This window comes from Echeneis naucrates, chromosome 24, assembly GCF_900963305.1.
Source record: "Echeneis naucrates chromosome 24, fEcheNa1.1, whole genome shotgun sequence".
Classification (NCBI taxonomy): domain Eukaryota; kingdom Metazoa; phylum Chordata; class Actinopteri; order Carangiformes; family Echeneidae; genus Echeneis; species Echeneis naucrates.
The window spans coordinates 13,666,812-13,686,378 of record NC_042534.1 but is presented as its reverse complement, the minus strand read 5'-3'; the positions used below and the strand labels follow the sequence as shown (position 1 = coordinate 13,686,378).

General features: G+C 42.4%; 1 protein-coding gene across 1 annotated transcript in view; it reads right to left on the bottom strand.

Annotated features, from left to right (window-relative positions):
- Positions 1 to 19,567, bottom strand: part of nrxn3b (neurexin 3b) — a 264,830-nt gene that overhangs the window by 51,120 nt on the left and 194,143 nt on the right. The window contains exon 15 of the mRNA XM_029495823.1: positions 18,473 to 18,654. Within this exon, the coding sequence (XP_029351683.1) occupies positions 18,473 to 18,654 (182 nt within the window). The remainder of the gene's footprint in view (positions 1 to 18,472; positions 18,655 to 19,567) is intronic.

Sequence of the window (19,567 nt, the reverse complement as noted above, 5' to 3'; positions counted from 1 at the left end):
GATAGTTTGGGCCGTCGCCTCGCAGCAGGAAGTTTTGATTCCCGAGAAACAAAAACATTTTCAGCTACTGGAAAAAGTTTTTTCGAAGCTCTTTTGGCTGAAATGAGACGGACAGAGTTGCTCCCTGGTTGTGTGTGGTGGCCATGAAAGCAGCACTTTGGATCATAGTTCACTAAAATGACGAAGAAAGGGACAAGCAAAGCCACGGAAAAGACAGTGAAATGTGCATCTTCTCACCCATCTGTTAAATAAACATAGTCTTCCAGGCAAACAGGCGTAAACAGACGGACTGATGAATGCAAACACATGACGTGCATGTGAATGCATGAGAATAGAAAGAGGTTATTTTTTTCTTTATTTATTTTTTTGTCACAGTCCTTGTTTAGCTGTCTCTGAATGCCGCATTAAAATTAGATGCGCTAACAGCCTTGCCTGGGAACAGGTGTTAAAATGCTAATGCTAATGGCTGGCATCTACAGTAGGTGCTGTTCTGATCCCTCGCCGGCAACGTCAGGTCTAGATTTGGGAGCATGAAGGGAAGGCACAGAGGGGAGGGATGCTTGTTCCCGATTCACAGAAAAAGATGACGAGGCAGGGAAGGAAAAAGGGCCTCTTCTCTTTGCTGCTGGGAGGGAACAGGTCTGATTTTGGCACGCAAGCGAATTGGATCACTCTGAAACATGCTGGCAGCAGAGGGGGTGGGTGGTCTGTTGCCAAAAGGTACGACTCTACCCTCCACCTTGCTTGCTGAGGTGTCAGGGATGAAGGCAAAGGGAAAGGAAGGAAAAGGGAGAGACAAGAAACAAGACTCACAGGATGAAAGTGGATGTATCGTAAGAGAAGAAATTGAATACACAAGCACAGACAGGCGATGAGATAAGGGGGGAGAGAGGGCTGCAGAAAAATTATTAACTGAGAATAAAATTCATTAGATGCTCCCACCCAAACTCCCTTTTTTTCTCTTTCCATTTTTCTGTGTCTGATAGTCTACTGAGGAGAAGATTCATTTCACTTTGCGTCGCTATGATAATATCAATTCGCGAGTCGCTCCTTCCCACTAAGCACTGGAGACATTGATTGCTGCTGTTTAAATTCACACCATTTGCAGTGTAATTGCTTCAACTTGGAGATATTATGATTTGGTAAGAAGATAATGTATCTCCGGTCGCTATAAACACTGATTTAATGGGGATGTCTTTGTGGCATTTGTGATTTGTGCAAAACGAAACTGCAAAGTAAACCGAACCATATAAATTTGATTCCTTTACTTCTGAATCCACTACATTTATTTGACAACTGACAAATAACACTTGAGATTTCATCACAAAAATGCACAATAAGGCAAATAAAGCATATTATTAAAGTTTAAACCATTTGCTAAAAGACTTTTCCGTGTGTGCGTCTAGTTAGGGGCCTTTTATTGCTCAGATGTGTTTGTAGCAGTTTTACCTGAGAGACGAGATACAAAAAACTTCTCAGATTCTTTCATTTAAGTATCTTATTAGAGCACATAGGGGTACAATTATCCAATGTTTCTCAAAAAATGAGAGAAGAACCTATAAAATTAAAGGTCTCGGATAATGCGTGAGATTTCCACATTGTTGTTTTTTTTTTTTTTTAAATGCTTCGCCTGCAGAGGAATGAGATCAGCCCGCACTGAGAAGCTATGCATTAAAAGGAGCTGTTAAAACTTCCATTGTTGTTTGATGTCACAACTCACCGTCACCACCTTCAGAAATGCCCCCTGAATGGCCGGCTTGAATCTATTATTTTGTGTTGTTGCTTAAAATTTATGAACAACAAAACATCAAGCAGTTATTCTGTCACTGAGCCAGGAAGGTACAAGAGAAGAAATTGTGAATCAGAGAACGTCAGGAAGCTCATACATCATTGCATAACCTTCCCAAGGATAGCAGCGTTAGAGACAACTGGCTGCAGTACATTTTTTCAGAAAAAGAATTTTACAGTTTCTTCATCTGGTTCATTTCAGCACTTACTGACCAATTACCATGTGCAAGAGGTTTTTTCCAAGCTAAAAGTTTGTATTACTTATATTCAAATTTAATGTAAAGATGTGACAGCGGGTTCTTGTTATACATACGCAAGATGTTTCTTGTGAAATGATTCCATTCTAACAATGCTATGGACAATTATTTTATTTTTATTTATTTTATTTATTTTAACAGAATCAGCACCTTTTATTTTAACAATTAAGACAAATTTCATAGTAAAATGTAAACTAACATACTGGGGCTAATTCAAGCAAAGGCATCTAAGAGTTCTGTCCGTGTGTCTTTATCTGGCGGTCTCTTGCAGTAAACTGCACTGCCACCTCAGATGATCTAACGTATGAATGAATACCTGAATGGAGATAATGCTGCAGCGGAGTCCAGACTCTCATGTGGTGGCGGCTCAGAGGCCACACTGGGCAACATATGCCATCTCTGTGTGCATAGCTGTCATGTCAGCTTGACACCGGTCAACAGTCCAAGTCTCATTTTGCATTTATTCATTTCTAATTCATGACCACATCCAGTGCATTAGAGCTGTGTTAAATCAACCAGACCAGAACCAAACTCTGTGGAATGCATAACTAGATGATGAGCTCTGATGATTGATTAAAGATGCTTTTGAAGCAACTGTTTGACCACTTTTTATTCTGTAAGCAACATTATGGAGTGATACTGTGTATGCAGTGGGGCATAAATGAGATAAGATGGCTGTTTTCTGCAAAAAGTAACATTTGGAAGTCGGTTACTCTTGGGTTTTGAGTAAAGTCAAACTCCCAAACCCCTGCTGTTGAACAGCATGGGGTAGTTCAGCATCTGTCTAAACATGTCACTGGGATTGTTGTCGTTTTTCTTTTTTTTTTTTCATACATGTTTTGCAACAGAGCTGTGATGGACAGGGGGTGCAGCGGAGAGAGAAAAATAGGAAGAATGAGCCAACTAACTGGAGACACTTGTCGACTTGTAGAAGTTCTAACCCACGAGTGCTCAGAAGTCATTATTTTACTATCGCACAAGAGATCAGTACATATAAGTCTTTATCCCCAGCCTGCGTTTTCAGCTCATCTACACAACTGTAAAATTTCATGACTATCTTTCAGAGTGATGATGCTATTTTTCTGCAGAGAGCAGTCAGGACCTTCCCTGTGGTAGTTCCATCTACAGCAGATGTCTCTGGATTCACATTTTGCCATTACGATACCAACACACACAAAGTGAGAGCACCGCAAACAGAGATGGCCGTATTCACTGATAGATAATGCAGAGACAGAGAAAGGGGAGCAGTGAAATGGAGACATGAATATCCAGCACCTAAAATGGCTGAATAAACAGGAGAAAATCTAGGTCGGTCTGTCTCTCCTACTTCAAGGAACACTGAAGCAAGTGCCCTACTTCTTGAATGCTTTGGACACTTTCGGGGCAAAGCTGTCGTCGAGCCGAGTCTCCCCTATACTGGATATAATCAAGCGATGAGCCCTGCCTGAAAAGAATAGTGAATTTGCATTCACGTCGTCTTACATCCTCCCTGCGTACTTGTCCTTCCTTGTCAATTATTCTTTATAATTATTTTTTCCATGCTATTTCGAAAAGGCATTATTTTCTTGAAATTAATTGGCCCAAAAGTAATAAGGCACCAGTCATTTTTAAAGGCAATTTTCTTTTCCATAATATTAAACTGCTTAAAGATAAGTACGTATCAAAGGCGCAGCAGATAGTACTCATTGCTGCTCTTCTCTCTCACAATTAACAGCGCTGCCTGCAGAGAGGTGGCATGAAATCTAGGTGATTGGAATGCATGGAGATGCCAGTGTAATACTGAGAAATGCCATTAACGTTAATCAGGGGCTTCAAATGATTGATTACACTGCTGCCTCCTTGCATGTTGGGAGCTGTGCATGCATGCCGATGCGCAGGTCAGAGCGCGCGATCAAAGAAATGAATGCCTTTATCACTGTAGTTTTATCTGGCTTTTTAGGATTTTAATTGCATGGGTGGGAAAAATTGCTGATAAATCCGACAGCAGCGTGTGAGCGAATGCTGTGTGCGCCACGTGCATTTGTCAACGCACTGACAGCATGAATGTGTCAGGCAGAGGCATACAAACATGGACAGGTACGTTGGCATTATATATAAATATATATATCGAGATAGCTACAAAAAGGTTCGCAGAGGGCATGGAATAGTAAGCCTGTGAAAGGCACAAATATATTGTCTATCTTGTGAGACGGTGGGAGGTTGTTTTTAAATGTCACAGTGACTCTTGAGGTCTGTCGCGGGTTGACTTGTGTCACTGCTCCTGAAGAGGACTGCAGAAGACTCATTGCTGCGTCACACACAGAAGAAAACAGGCGCAAGCAAGCCCAAACAAACCAGGCTCTGCTACCTACAAGGCTCAAAAGTATCCAGAAGTATTGACTTCATACGTGAGAGAGAGGGTAAACTCAAATACAAAAAGACCATCCTCATTAAATAAGTCAGATTTTCCTCAGGCCTTCCACTGAGCTCCTTTCATAGTTTGGCCAATGCTTGCTTATATAGTTTTGTTTTTTTTTTTTCTTTGTTTGTTTGGTTTTTTGGTCTTGCCTTTTTTGTGAAGACTAAGCTGCAGAAAAGGAGAGAAAGAGCAGAGCAGCCTGACAAAACACACATGGCTGCAGAAGCTTTCACAGGCAATTTTCCCTTCGTTACTGTGGAGTGGAGTGTGCAGTACCCCAAAGGAATTAGGATAGATACAAAGCTTGCTCAGGCATGGACTCTGATGTGCATTATCTCAATCAAAAGCCAGAAAACAACCAGGTGAGGGACAGTTCATATGGCAAGACAAGCCCACCCTTAAGACCTAAACAAACTTCAACACACAGTGAAAGATGGAAGAGAGAGAGAGGACGGGGCTGAAAACATCACTTCCTGCTGCTCCCTTCCCATCTGTGTTTGCCACAGTAGAGCAAACATTACTCTACTCACTGGCCTTTTTTCATCTCCCCGCTCCCCTGCCCCAATAACAAAACCGCCCACCCACCCCCGCCACAGTGTTCTTCTTCTTTTTCTGCTGAAGCTGTATGGAAAGTAGGTGGTGCCATTTTTTCCCACCGCCAGATGCTGCGGAGACTCTGGGGCAAGTTGGGCGCAGTGGGTGTCTGTCATTTCGGGCTTGCTGTCGGGCGAGTTTATCTGTCATAGAAGGCGTCCTTACATCGTCGCCCCTGAAGGGAGATTAGACACACTGCACTGGCTCCATCCTCTGCTATCTGTTTTCCCTCTCTCTCCATATCTCTAGCCCCTGTCTGTCTCTCTCCCTCCCCATCAACATTCCCTCTCTCTCTCACCATCACCGTTTCTGTCCTCTATCTCACTCTCTCAACCTCCTCCCTCCTGCTATTTGTCAGTGTGCACTCCACTGAGCTAGGACTGTGAACAGGTTACAATAGTCGAGAGGGGAGGTCCACCAGGATCAGCCATGCCTGGCACAGATGGGCCTTCTTGTCCATTCAGCAGGGCCGCTGATACATGTAACAGCATAAAAATGCACGTGATTTATTTCAATTTCTACCTTCCGCTGGAGTTGAGACAGCTAAACTAGTGCAGCAATGTCATCCTGTAATCCTTTGCATCATGTCTAAAATGCCCATCTTTCCTCTTCAGATGCCAGTGAGAGAGCTTTTTACTAAACATTAGCAAAAATCTTTACCATTTATAAAGGAATTAAAAAAAAAAAAAGCTTACACTGCAGAAGTTAGACAATGACTGCACAAATGCCAAAAGCTCCCAGCATCCATACAGTAGCTGTAGAGTCCGGGCCACAAGCAGCTCAAATAAACTGAAGCAAAAACAAGGTTTAATCTCATCCCTGCCAGCACTGCAGAAGACATTTTTCATAGTGGATTTTATAATTAGAGTGTTATCCAACTTGTGCCAACCCCCGAGTGGCAGCATTGGCACACGAGGAGAATGCCCCTTGGAGGCTTTTCCGAGCAAAAGGCATATGTAATGAGTCATGTGGGCCCCTCTTCGCTCAAAATGACATTAAATGCTGTCCAGGCAGAGGCCTGCTGGTAAACTGCCAACGCTTGCGCAGGTTAGGGCAACTCAACACCCCGGACACTGCACAGCAGCTAGATCGTCTTTGTTTTTTCTTTTTAAACATAGCTGCAATTGCTTTATGTGTATGTCTATAACAAGCTTATAATCCAGAGGACAAAAGTATTATGAATTATGTATTTTTGGCCGCATGAGCTGGGTAAACCATGAAAGGAGTCAAGGTAGGGATGCCTTTTCTTTCTTTGGCATTCTTTGGCCGGTCTGGCATGTTCCAGCAAGATGTGAATGAATTAAAGATAACGTGGGAAGAATGAATTAATCATGTGCTCTTCAGCCTTCAAACTTACTTAATCAAAGGGGCCATATGAAATTCAGAGGGGGTAGGGGAGGAGAGGTTGCAGTGGCTCAGGAGAGCTGTGCTTTCACCCGTGTCCATCGTCTCATCATGACATTGTTGTGCTGACTCACACTGTCATAGCCACAGGCATAGATCGTCCACTATTTCAGCATAGGGAGTCTCGTAATTTGCACTATATTTGCATATTCTGCATACAACATCATAAAGCATCAGAATCTAAAAGGAAAGCCTGATCGTAAATGCTGTTGCCTTGTATTTCTGCTGGAGCCAATCCCAGCTCACATTAGGTGAGGGCGGGGTACACCCTGGACAGGTCACCAGTCCATCACGGGGCCAACACACAAAGACAGACAGAGACCAACAACCACTCACACTCAGACCTAAAGACAATTTAGAGTCACCAGTTAACCCAAACATGATGTGTTTGGATGGTGGGAGGAAACCCATGCAGGCACAGGGAGAACATGCAAACTCTGAACAGAAGGGCCCCAGGATGAGAACCAAACCCACAACCTTCTTCTAACCACTATGCCGCCGTGCTGCGTCCTCCTGGAATCCTACTCGACTTAATCATGTAGTAAACACTCCCTTTATGTGTGGGAAGAGGAGATTTACGCTGTCAGTTTGAAATGACTGCTGATTTGAAAGCGCATTTCAGAGAGAGAAATTTCAAACCAAACAGATGTTCAGCTGAGATGAGCACTGATGCCATGTACTGCACTCATAAGATTTAATTTACTTTGCAAAAGTTGAACAATGTTTCTATTCTCTTTGTAATTGCTCTTTCCAAGAATCTGCCAAAGAAATGACGGTTTCAAATCATTTTCTTTCTGATTAGAAAGAGATTATGGAACCTGGAAGAGACATTATCTCTCCCGTTATGTTCTCCTGCAAATGAACTACATTCAGGTACCAAGCAGTACACAGCAGAGTATTTAAAACTGAAACAAACACCAGCATCTACATTATAATGCATTGCAGAAATTTCTCCATAAAGATTTTTGGTCTCGACCTTCTTACGATTTGGCGCTATATAAATAAATTTGATTTGGAGTGCATTTTTTTTTTTTTTTTTCCATTCTGACCCTTCATATTTAACCCCTGATCTGTGACCTTAAAAAGGCTTCTTGCAAGAACTGTGAGCTCGAACCGATCGTCACATAAACATACACAGCTCAGAGGCAGGCAAAATATGCCTTCAGGATGAAAAAAAGGTCATAACATTATTGGTCGACTCAGGCGCCAAATCAAAACGAATTCCTTTGGGGTCTGTGGCCTCTTCAGAGCCAGCTTAGACCTGACAGGAAATGTGGTTTGTGTGTGTGTGCTCATGTGGCATAGAAGGAGTGCTTTTCAGAACTGGAGCTCAAACTAAAAATAGGAAATATAGGGTTGTTTTTTTTTTTTGTTTTTTTTTTCAACCATAGAGAGACAGAGGAAACGGCTGAGGGCAGTGGAAGAGCAGAACAAGAGATGTGGACATGGGAGAATTAGCTGTCACGTCCTTGGCCATCTGCCCCACTGCCTGCCCTGAATGTTCGAGGATCAATAAAACGCCCAGATACACTCTATAACCCTCGCTGATTCAGTGCTCATAATGATTCCATATAAGAGCCATCTTGTAGGAAATATCTTTTATCCCTACAGATTGGTTTTCTGATGATCCCAGCTTCATAAAAAAGTTATATAGTCTTTTTTTGTCTCCTTGTCAATAGAGCTTTGTCATGGTGAGAGTCAATAATGGGAGGATTAAATAAATACAAAATGCACTCGGTAAAAAGCGCACATACTTTCACATTTTCCCTCCATCTGTGAAGGAGCCTCACAGTCAAATTTGATCCTCTCTCTTTTTTATCAGCAAGAGGTAGAGAGGGAAAGAGAGAGACAGAGAGAAAGCGAGAAGAAACAACTTCTTGCTGCTTCTTTTTTTTTTTTTTTAACCAGCGGGAGCTTAATCCTCCATGAATACATTTGCAGTGTGTACATATGTGTATGTACGTGTGTGTTTGTGACTGAGCCAATCTGCCGCACCGTCGCTGATATTGAAGGCAGAAGATTTTTTTTCTTGGCTTCTTTCCGCTAGATTTATTTTCTAATGTTGACGTTTATCACTTCAGCAGGCCTGCAATTCATCAACCCCCCCACCACCATCACTTCTTTTTTTTTTTTGCCGATAATCCAAAAGGGAGTCAATTTGCTATAATGTGAATCTTTCTTCTTTTTTATTTGCTTTTGCCTTCCTCTCTGCCTCCTTTGTGGCAGCTCAGGTGAGAGATGACAGAGCAGCAGAGAGCGGCTGTAACAGCGAAACGCAGAGCCTTGCGGAAGGATTTAGGAGTGTCTTTGGAGCCGAGGTGCCACCTAGCCTTCTGTGTGAGATACACCTCAATCGATTCCAAATCCCTCTGATCTTTCATTAGCTGCTCGTCACAAGCTGTCCTGCTCATCACTCAAACACCCACAGCACAGTGACTGGAGTGGGGTAAATATAGGAAATTTTAAAATGATGTTACTGCAAACTGATGTGGGGCGCTTTGATCTTGCAGAGCATCTGTCTCCATCTCCTGCAGTGCGACATCTTACAGATGGTTGGCCATCAGCGCAAAAGTGATTGTTCTTTAGCTGTGTTTTTGGTCTCTAGCAACTCCAGAGGGAAGTATCTGGCTTTTTTCTGCTGCTAAATGGTGCACTGTGGTCACTGCCTGGCTGCTTACTGTGCTGTTTGGTGCTGAGCAGTTTTTTATAGCACTGCCCACAGTGATGAAATCAAAGGATAAAGACGTCTATAAAACCAAAGCAGCGAGCTGAAAGGTGCTGAAATGTTTCTCTTTTTATCAGGTGATTATTTTCCCTCAGTTCGTCACTATGAGCAACATCTTTCACATAAATGGTAGTGACAGGAAGTTTGGCTCTTTTAAGAGAGCCGGCCTTTTCATCTCCCAAACAGCTCTTAATTTAGGATCTTTTGTAGCCTCATATTTTATCTTAACTTTGCAACTGTCACTCATACTTACTCCATGATTTGCCGCCATGCTAGCCTATCAAAACAAAGTTCTGCGTTGAGCAGTACTAGGGGTGAGCCACTGTGAGAGCGAAGCAGCGAAAGGGAAAAACTGGGGGCCGGCTCTCAGTCGATGAGACTCGGCTCTTCTGATTTACTACAAAGCATCGGCTCTCAGAGCCGCATCTTCTGCGTATGACACATCACTTATAAATGGACTGCGGAATGGGCTAAAGAGGCACAGGTCAGTGGGCCCGAGAGGTCAAGAGCATCTGGGTGAAGGGGCTGGGAATTCAATTCAAAGATTCAAAGTGTTTATTGTCATATGAAACCCGTTTCCCTGTACAGTGAAATTATTTTTTGCTTGAAACGTAAAGTGCTTGAAAAGAGATGGAAAACAACTAGAGATGGAGAAACAATCACACATAGAATCTCAAAGAGAAACACAATTAAAGGAAATGATAATGAAGTTCAAACGTACAACAAAGCGACGAAGGACGTGGCCAGAGAGCCTGCTGATTGTCTGTGCACATCCTCTCCGAAGCAACTTGATCCATTGCAAATGTTATCAGCCACTGTTCCCATAAAAATCCAGATTCATTTGATACTGAAGATATTCACCAATCCACTGATGCGGATTTCAACTTTAAAAATAATGGGTGATTGCAATTTCCTTCTACATAATTACGACGGAATAAGGAGGGGATCACGCTGTTGAATACATGGTTTAGGAGCAGCAAAAAGTATTCAAAATAAAACTGTCACCATGGAATTGCCCACAATTTGTCCACACCCCTGTGGGGTTAACCTCAGTCATAACCACAAGCTTTGGTAGAGTCATTTTTTCGCACTGCAGCTGAATTCAGACCCTCTGACCAACCGGCTACCAATCTAGCCTTTGGTTTGAAAACAATAGTGCTGTGGTACTCTAGAAGAAAAAGAAAGAAGTGTGAGATAAAAAGGAGCAAGAGATAAGAGGGAAAAAGCGGGTGGTGGGTGGCGTCAGAGTGAGACAGAAAGGCAACACAATTTGGAATTCACAGCCAATGTGCTTGTGTGCTGAGACCTATCTCAGCCAAGTTGGTCTCTGATCCTGCTCTGAATTTTAAAATGCCCACATAACTCTATCTCCCTTCTCAACTCCTTTCCTCCCACCTCCTCTTCTTATCCCCCCCCCCCCCCCCGTTCTTTCACTCAGCCTCTTGTATTTATTCTACTTTTGGATGTACACGACGCTCTGCTGTCTTTCATCTTCTACTTCTGTCTCTTCATCACTTCGAGAATGGGATTCGTGTCCTATCATGAAGCTGTGAAAACACAAGCATCCCCCAGGGGAGTGGCTGTCAGAGAGCAAAGTTGGGAGAATGAGGCGCAGTGTTTCTCATTGAATTTTTCATCTTAATCCATGAAATATACATCGCCGAGGCCAGGACTAAGGCCAGGGACCACATGGGCGCATTGTAATAATGTTACTCTGTTTGTCCAGCTTGAGCAGATATTACTTGCTGTTGCTCTGCTGCTATAGGGGCGGGAGTGTGATGTGGTGTGTGTGACAGCATGTCAGTATGTGTGCCAGAGGGTCTGCTGTATAAACTGTTTCCCCTCTGAAGTACCTTTGGTTGACGTGAAATGAGTGACAGGCAGATGTCCCAGAAGAGCTCTTGTATCATGTGTAGTGAAGTGTCAGTGACAATACACCATGGCGAGAATTTGTTGGAAGATCTGCGTGCGTATGTGCTTGTGTGTGTGTGTGTGTGCGTGTGTGTGCGTGTGTGTGCGTGTGCTGCCACATTCACATGTGCTACAGCAGAAGGTGAGAGAGAATAACTCGGTGTGAGTGTGTGTGTGTGTGTGTGTGTGTGTGTGTGTGTGTGTGTGTGTGTGTGTGTGTGTGTGTGAGATCCAGAGAGGGAGAAATAAAGAACGTGAGAGCTTGTGTTACATATGTTTGGGTGTATCCATGCATGGGCTGTTTGAGAAAATACAAGGCAGGAAAAAAGGTTTTTGGTGTAATGTGCATTGAAGTGATTCTGTGCATGTTTGTGTGTGTTTTCAGTCAAAGCGAAGGTGCCTGCTGAAGTTTTTAATTATTAATAACCACAGGCACACATTATTCATCTCATGAATATCACTGACATCACTTTGCCAGAGGAACAAATAAGTTCAAATCGACACTCAAAGACACATGTTTTCTTTATATTAATAATTAAGATTTTGGCTGGCTGAGATATTGTTCATTTTACATCAACACTTTACTGGATACTTAATGTGCTGGAGGAGCTTGACTTTTTCTAAAAGAATGAGGGGAAGTTGTTGTTCGAAGTAAAAATAGTATACCTGCCCCTGGACCACTTCGTCGTAAATCTGTTTAGTGATTTTGCACCACTAAACTTTAAAATCAACCGAGGTGTGTCGTCCATTATCAGCTTTTTACTTAGGCTTTTATTTTGGTTTCACCTCTCATACTTCTTTTAATCCTGCGTGTTCATAGTGCATACAATAGTGCAATAGTGCAAAAAAAAAAAAGAGAGAAAAAGAAGTGTTTCATAAAATTGCCACGAACTAACTAACACGCAGAGAAGATGCAGCCAAGTACCAATATTCGGATGCACCGATCCGAAAAATACTCATCTAATTACTAATTAGTGTTTGGTTTTTAGTGCCATAGCAATCCCAGGACTCATTACCTTATAGATAGAAAAGACACCAATAGACCTCTTTTGAGACTGTCCTCCGAAGTATGACAACATCAGCCAGATTGGCAAGAATCTCAAAATGTCTTTTTGCTTACATTTCATGTGATAAAGTCCTTTAGTGGCCCTTCGAGGTGTATTCTGTGGAAAAGTCCTGTCGAAACGAGCTGCATTGATTTTACATTTAGCAAAAAATACATCAGCTGTAATAAATTTGCTGTAAGAGTGCACTAGCTGTAACTCAGAGATTAGATAATACAATTTGTATTGGGCAAGAAAAAGTTGAATTTCAGCCCTCTTATAGTACAACACTGGTTATCAGGAGAGAAATGAAGTATTGTCTGCAATGAGAACTTTAGATAATGGAAAAGGAAGCAAACAGGGTACACAAACAAGATGTAGAGTTGTGGTTCCAATAGCCCCGAGGCCCATCACACACATTAACTCAGCCATAACTACACAACAACATAATAATTGCAGTCACTAATTAAGAGCAAGTAATCTAGTTTTACATGTTTCTAAATGAGAAAAAACAGCTGAATTCTCTAAAGCTGATTGTCTGTCATGTCTTGTGATTCTTCAAACCGCTCCAAAATAAACCGAACCTTAAAATAAGCCAATAAAATAAACATAAGACTGTATGGTGTTTCTCAGGTTTTCATGCAAGCTATTGTAGCATGTAAAGATTTACCTTGCACACATGTCCACACACCATCTGGTGCTCTTGTGAAGCTCAGCCTGCTGTGAAAAGCCAGCCCAAGGGATGATATAGCACCAATAATATGGTATTACACACTGACCTCACAGGAAGCAACCTGCGCTGTTGTGTTTTGCCGAACGGAAAATTTGAATAGTAAAGAAGTGGAGATAAAAATGCCCCTGCCATTCAGCTTCGGAGAAACACTTATTTATCAACAAAGTTAGCATAATGCTGACCACATGTACTGCATGCAACTAGTTGTGAAAACAGCTGCGGGTATATTTTACCTGCTCTTTATTTCCATGGGGAGAATCAAATGTGGGAGGTAAAGGAAATACAGAGTCAAATAAGGAGCCGTAATGTTATCAGAGGCCATGAGCCAGAACCGCGATAATATGTGTCTTTCCCAGCCGAGGTGGGGTAACTTGATAGAGGCAATACATTGCTGGCCATATACGCGCCGATGCACACAGGTACACATCAAACATCTTATATTACGTCTGTCAGAGGGAGAGGGAACAAGAGCAGGAGGGTAAATGGGGAAACAGACACTGTTAGACATAAACACATAAACTGAGATGGAAAAGGAACTGGATGTGTGGATGGATCGACGGCTGGACGGACGGACAGATGGAGGGAGGGAGGGAGGGAGGAAACAGTCCGACAGTGGGGTGTCTGATGAATAATGCATCAGTGCACCTACATTAATGTATTAAAATATACATGCATTTGTGTATGTATAAGTGTAATGTATGTAAGGGAGATGGGGAAAAATGGATATAGCGCGACCCGCGTAGAGCAGCGTTTACTATCCGCCACTCATCTCGTTCCACATCTGAGTGGCTGGACGAGAGTTTTCAATTATCTAGCAGCCGCACCTTTTTTCTCCCTGAATTAGCACGGGGAGAGTTGGGGGGTCATGAGGAGTGTGACAACGAAGTTGGTAATGGAAGCGTGTATCTGTGCCGTCTCTCCGTGAGCTTGATTGGTTGTTAAAGTATGTCGTTTTTGGTTGGGGTTTTTTTTTTTTTTTTTTGTTAGTGTTTTTTATTTCGCTGAGACCGGATTAAGATTTTACATCTGTCATAAAACAGTTGAAACGTTTGTTGTACATGTACTGTGTGAGAGCAGATGAGAAATATGCGCATGTTAAGACATCTGGAGCGTCTGTCCAGTCAGCTGAGAGACATTTTATGAGGGCCCTTAATATTATCACCACAAAATTGTGCTTATATTTCCATGTATTACATGGCTCAGGAGTGAAACTTGAAGTTTTCCTAACATAATTTCAAATTCAAGTGAAATAATACCTGCTACACTTGAAATGTTAAAAGCAAAAAAAAAAAAAGGATCAAAAAAAGATATTTTGCCAAAAAAGTTTCATATCTCAAAAAAAGCTGTTCCATTTATTTAAGAGCTAAGAGAATATGCACTATTTATGACTTAAATTTGTGTTAAATGTGCAGCTTTCATTGTTAGGAATCTGTATGCAGAGGAGCTCACGTCTAAGTTACCTTAAAATTGGTTGTGTTGTAATACAGAGTCTTTATCTTGTCGGGTATCCTGCTGTGATTTTCCACGCTAATTGCAAACCATAAGAGCTGAGAGACTTGATGGAGCATTCTCATTTGCTCCTCTGCCTGACTCCAACCTGTCACCTATTCCACCTCCTCAAAAGTCAGTTCGTCAGGGCTCGCTGGAGCCGTGATGAACTGAGCTCCACCTCATCACACTTGCGCACACCCTGTACTTCTGTGTGTTCAAGCGACAACAAAAGGCAGGGGCCTGGTGGCTGAGGCAAGCAGAGTGTTGCAGTGATGTAATGTGATCAAACACAGACACACAAAGTCCGCGGGACTTTTGTCTTCGTCCTCTTGTCTCACTCGTGAATTTCTTTTCTCTGTAAACCACAACTTGTGTAAGTGTTGACGACATTTTGGCAGACGCTAAATAACCTTAAAGAGCATCTTGGCTCTGGGAGACTGCAAGTGGGTGGAGCGATATTCCTGTAAGTGGATGGCGCGGATGAGTTTAGAGAAGGGGAGTGCTGGGTGTGTTCTGTTCAAAACAGAAAACTTGGTGCTTCACCAGCGAGTTGGCAGGATCAGTGCTATTCCATTATTTATTTACAGAATATACTTGCAAGCCATTACCACCTACAGTCATACATTCTTCCATTGTGCTCCTGAAATATCTATATAGTGAGTATAAATGGACATAAAATATTCGCCCTATTCGCCCTCAGACTTACAGATGTTCCTGGGCGAGCTGCACCCCACTTTGAGGACCTCGGTTTAAAATAACTCTTTTTATTCCGCTGTGCATCCCAATTCATTATGTGTACCTGAGTCTTAACAAATCATTTTTATAGTTACATGCACTTGAAGCCTGTATGCGTTTAAATTTTCGAGGAGAAAGTGGCCTTACACTACGTTATCCTGTGTTAATTTATGTTTCTATAAATAGGATCCTGGTGAAAGCTCCAAAAAGTCAGTCTCTTTAATGGATGCATTAGCTCACTTATGTAATGGTATGGCACTACATGGATTTATGCTGTTTACTGTAGAGAAAAAGCAGCCATTCATTAAACTGTTCCATCGATCAATAACTGGTTAACTGGCTCTTGGACTCCTGTGTTTTAATGTGCACTTCAGTTAGAGGATCTGTGGTCCGGTTGCCCTTAGGCCACCTCCTCAGGCCCTAATCATCTCATTTACACCACCTCATATTTAGAGGATCTATACAGAGTGTATGCTGCATCCATAATCTCTGTCTTATCTACCACAAGAATCTCCAGCGTCTAATGATTACCATTTATTAGACACCCAGTCACAAGGGCGTAACCACAAAAAGATGACTGTTTGTGGCAACTGCTCATGTAATTACAAGAAAAATGTTCTGACTAAATGATGTCGCAGAGGTGAGGCTCAAAAGGATTTTTCTCTTGCTTTGTGTGTTGTGTGTGTTACATCCTGGGTAATCTTCACGTGCAGTCAAGTGCGGTCCCTGGAAAGAGATGGTGTGAGTCACCAAAGGCAAATCTAGCCCACGGCTTAGAGTTTCTCTGTCATGGATTTAAGCTTACACAGACACACTTAAACACACACACACACACAGACAGACATTACCACTAATCACTGCGGCACTGCCACAAGCTCCCCTCTTTTGACTCATCGTTCTGCAAAAAGTCACCTGCGATAAAAAACGGCTTCGATATTTGTTTACCAAGCTGCTTTGGGTTCGTATCCGAGCATTAGATTTTTTTTTTTTTTTTTTTTCCCTTTTCTGTGAAACATGAAACGCAACACGTCACACGAGAAGGGCTCATCATTACATTTTCCGACATGCATTCAGAAATCAAATGAACATTACACTGAAATACTGTTGTGCTCACCTCTGCAAATTGCCCCTCAGTTTTCAAACCAGGCATGCAGTTGTTCTTAGCTGTTAAAATGTAAACACTACAATCAGCATTTTAATTCATGATTGCCAAACAAGCCGTAAGCTAATCACAGAGAGGAGGGGGAGCAGATAATGAAGAAAGCAAAAGAGGGAGAGCTAAGGAGGGCGTTAGTGATTAGGTCTTGCATGGAAATTACAGTTTGGTTTTTGTTTTTTTGTTTTCTTCTTTCTCTGTCTTCTGCACGCAATGAAAATGTGAGCGCAGTGCTGCAGAGGTTATTTCCCTTTTTGTTGACTCTGCCACCTCATATATTCGGCTGTTTCATACATTATGGTGTGCCTTATCTAGACTTTTAGTGTGCTGATTCTCAAGTAGTGGCCTAATAATTGCAAAGGCTAAGGTAATGGCCCTGGGACTGATAAAACCTTTGATTCGACATATATCCAGAATTGGCAGGCGTAACGCCTTTTAACCTTTCCCATCAGATTCATCACGCAAAATGCTGACGACCAAGACTTGGCATCTGTCATTGGGAGTTATTATCTAATGACATTTCTATGATGTCTGGGATCCGCGTTGTGTTGATTGCATGTAGACGCCGCAAAGCCATTTTACCTGAAAATTGGAAAATAGTGTTGCTGTTGTAACCAACAATCTGCATAACCAGAGCAGCAAAGGTCCAGTGTGAGGCAAGTGATGAGGTGATATCATGATGGTGACGTAAGGGAGGGGTTTATTTTCCTCAAGCTGCAACCAAATCCAACAGTTTCATGTCTAAATATTCACTCCAGGCCTAATTAATTATTTAGCCTTCACCTGTGGCAAACACGGCTGGCTTTCGCATCTGGTATCTCGGCAAAAAAAAAAGAAAAAAGGAGCCTGGCAGTGCCAAGAGTTTTTAACAGTTATTTCATAGCTTATGGGTATAGTTATTGTTGTTATTGTTAATATTGAACGAAACCCACTTCGCTTATACAACCTCACCTGTGTAGCAAAAATAAAAGGAATGAAACCTCACACTTGGCTGAAAACATGCTTCTTCTCTCAACGGTGAAATCTCCAGTTGCTTTTCTATATAAATAAATTAATTAGCACCACGAGAAGGGAGGAATGAAGCCATTTGCCACCGCAAGACTTACAGCCAAGTGATTAGAGTGCTTTGCTTAGTTAGCAGAGCTGTGATATCCTAAAAGCAGAATTAAAACTACATTCTGTTTCCTTCCTGCAATTACTCACTCAGCTAGAAACAAACGGGGAGGCGTTTCCATGTCGCTGCCTCACATTTTACTCCCTTCTTTATCATTCCTCTCCATCAATGCCCCTCTACTACCTCTCTTTAGCTGACACACACACACACACACACACACACACAGTTGCTTGATCTCTTTATAGCGTAAAGGCAGCCCAACACTGCTTGTTGTTGGCCCTCATCTTTGCAGACCAGATGGCTGCATTTTTGCACCACATGGCCAACACTCAGGAGATGAGGGGAGCTCTTTAAGGAGAAAAAGACTTTCAATCTGCTTCGGCAACTGTACCTCCCCCTCCTCACCGTTGCATCTTCTACATTTTTTCTTTTTTCTTTTTTTCTTTTTTATTGCATGGCATCAGCAGGAACTCTCCCAATCACCACCACCACCTCCACCTCTACACACCACCTGGTTTGAAGGCCCTGCATTCATCCAGCTGCTGTCGATGATCGTGCAAATAATTAATGCTTATGCAAACGACTCAAAGGCAAGGTCACAAAGATAGATTATTGAGATGCAGAGCGGATGTACAGTTGACTGGCCAAGAATTCAAACTCACACCCTCCAGTTTCTATCATGTTTCTCCAACATGTGCGAACACACTGCATCTGTATGTGAGCTGCATTCATTTTTCATGCTGGGGGTCGGTTTGAATGTGATGGAAAAGCAGGGCTATTCAGGAAGAGGACAGTGAGCAGAGACATGGAAGGTTGGAGTAGGGAAGTGTGTTGTTTCTACTTTCTATTTTCTTTTCCCGTTATAGATCTGCACCATTTGTATAATTCAGATTGTGCACAATAAGCTAGATTTGACTGCAAAAAGTAAGCTTCGAGGAATTTCTCTGCATGCTTGCTGGTGTCAAGCTAGAAAATGTATGAGTGCTTAATGGCAGCAAGAAGCAAGCTTGGATTAATGGGACGTATAAGGTACAGTTCATGAAGCGCTTCAGCCAGATGTTATCTTCAAATTAATTACACGAATGACTTCGTAGGATTGCATAATATTGAAGGGGCCACTTACGATGTGGAGCATGATGTAGTCACCCAGACGTGGGGCGCTGTCGATGCGGACAAGGATGCCATCCTTGATGGTCGTGCTGAAGCCCACGGCCAGCCGGTCCGTCCTTGTGCTCGGCCGCTCGTTGTTGGGCCACGTGTAGGTGATCAGACCCCCTCCTTTACCGAAGATGTAGGTGGTACCCGCTGCGGAAACACAAGAAGTTAAAGGAGAAATTAGATCTGCTGTAGGAGAAATAGAAGCTGATAAAAGAGGCGAGGTTAAATTTGATTCTGTGATGTATAATCATCAGTCTAACTAGACACCAGCGAGTGTAGTGTCACCACAGAACACCGTTCTGATAAAACTAGATCCAAACTACATATAGGAGGGGCAAAATCAGCTGTACTTGCTTTACAGCTACCTTGCCACAGTGCTAATGAAATTATGTTGCGCTCTATATTTTATTTTTTTTTTTGTTATTCAGCCACCAATACTTTTGGGTAGAATGCGGTGACTCCCCCAGCACCATCTTTGACTTATCCAACTCTTAGATAGAGCCCCTTTCCGGGGAATAACAGCCATAAGGCCAGAACTGGATAAGTCTCCCAATCCTCATGTATTATATATGAGACCTGCATCAAAGAACAAGGGCTGGAAGAAGAGAGAATAAAAGAGGATATGTATACACACGCGCGCGCGCGCGCGCACACACACACACACACACACACACACACACACACACACACATAGACATTAGGGCTGTCAAACGATTACAAATTTTAATCAAAATAATCTCATGGCCACTGTGGATTAATTTAGATTAATCATGATAAATATTCATTGATTATTAATTCCGTTTCTTTTAGTGGGGGCAAAAAAACAGTCCTGCATACCAATGCTCAGCCTTGGACTGTACTTCCGGCCGCCATCTTGGACAGCGTATATACAGAGTATATATTTGTGGGGGGGATTTTTAGTATCATATGATCCTCTTCGCTGATTTGTGTCAGATTAGAGGCTGTGACTGGATCACTCCTGGCCCAGAGCCACAGAAAATGGGTTTCCCTTTTTTGTACCATCACACGGAGCAAAATTAAAGAAGAGAAATTGTTTCAT